Here is a 1,490-nt window from a genome sequence, read left to right as displayed (position 1 = left end):
GCCCGTCTCCCTCAGCACCGCGATCCCCCTCAGCAGCGAGGGCTCTTGACAGCGTGTCCCTCCTTCCTCCCGGGTTTTCGGCACCAATGTAATGTTTGTAGTCACGGGAAGAAGGAGAAAACACAAAATAAACTCCAGGCCTGGTCCTCTCTCGTCTTTCACTGTCGTCCCTCTTCCTTTTTATCCTTCCGGAGCTCCTCCGTGAGACTCGAGACCGGTGAGTGGCGCAGGTGTCGCGCATTAGCAATTACTCCACCGGCCTCGCTCCGTTCCCACGGCTCTCTGCCCCGCCCCTCTCGTCACAATGCATAACAGCGTAATTGGAAGTAACAGTAGAAGAAAGGAGCGGAAATTCACACAGGCAGGCATGAAAAGACGCAAATGAGCTCTGGACTAAACGGGGAAAAATTCACCAGCATCTCCTCAGACTCCCATCTCAATTAAGAGCTAACACAATCCAAACATCTAACCATGTCCACTTGCTCCAATGAAAGCACAAATCTGCCTTTGGCCTATTTTAAGCTCTCTGAATGGTTAGTGTATTTTGCTTGTACTTTGCCGCAGACGGCTCATCAGGAGTCTCCCCGGCATATCGGATGAGTTAGTGTGCCGCGCCTTGAATTCAACCCACCAGGTCTTCCTGGCAGCCTGGCACAAGTGCTTTATGACTCAGGTGCTCGGAAATGCCATAAATTTGGGTTTTGCTAAAAGAGAATTAAGAAGATGACTCAAATGGCTGTCTTAATCTCTGCAGATCTCAGAAAGGCAATGGGTCAATCACTATATTAGCAAGCTGCAAGAAACGAGGGACTGTCAAAAAGAAGGCGTGAGAAGAATGAAAGAAAAGAGGGATGACTAAAAAGAGTATTGCTCCATACCGCTAGCAGCTCTGCTCTTCTGCGAGGCGGCTCTATGCCCGCTGAGCATCTGTGTCACCGCACGCCACACCGAGGCTGCCAATTTCGCATGGGCACACACCGGCACTCACCGTGCCACCCTCTGATGCTCTCCAGCAGCACCGCCATGCCACATTCGCCTGTGTGTCCTCCCTTCTCCTCCTCCCTGATGCACAGGGCCTCTCCAGCTGCAGCTTAATTTCCTGTGACTTGCCTAATTACTGTAATTAAGGATTAATTGCCATTAATTATTCACACATAAGCTCATCGCAAATCATGGGGTAAATGTCTTCTGAAAGCTGCCATACTAGCCATGGATAAACACACTGGGATGCTTCAGGCAGCTGAATCTATCACTCCACCCTGCAGCAAAGAGCCCTCCTGGCCCGCCAGTCTTACCAAAACAGCCATAACTCTCCACGAGAGAAACGTCAAATTCGACCCACAAGAGGAGAGGTTCTGTCACACCTAGCATGTTCTGCTATCAGTGCTTACACTACTGTAAAGATGGATGGAGGCAGGCCCAAAGAGCCAGGCAAAGAGTGCTGGAACGGGCCGCCATAATTTATGCAAGTTTAACATTTGGGGAGAAAA

At 50.3% G+C, this 1,490-nt stretch overlaps 1 protein-coding gene across 1 annotated transcript in view; it reads right to left on the bottom strand.

Annotated features, from left to right (window-relative positions):
• The window catches only part of LOC107753156 (pre-B-cell leukemia transcription factor 3-like), a 37,974-nt gene extending 36,949 nt beyond the window's left edge, over window positions 1-1,025 (bottom strand). The window contains exon 1 of the mRNA XM_016569278.1: window positions 989-1,025. Within this exon, the coding sequence (XP_016424764.1) occupies window positions 989-1,025 (37 nt within the window). The remainder of the gene's footprint in view (window positions 1-988) is intronic.
• Window positions 1,026-1,490: the final 465 nt, after the last annotated feature.

The sequence above is a fragment of the Sinocyclocheilus rhinocerous genome, unplaced genomic scaffold (assembly GCF_001515625.1).
Source record: "Sinocyclocheilus rhinocerous isolate Xijiao unplaced genomic scaffold, SAMN03320098_v1.1 scaffold20, whole genome shotgun sequence".
Taxonomy (NCBI): domain Eukaryota; kingdom Metazoa; phylum Chordata; class Actinopteri; order Cypriniformes; family Cyprinidae; genus Sinocyclocheilus; species Sinocyclocheilus rhinocerous.
The sequence above is the reverse complement of the archived record's forward strand: the minus strand, read 5'-3'. Positions and strand labels throughout refer to the sequence as shown.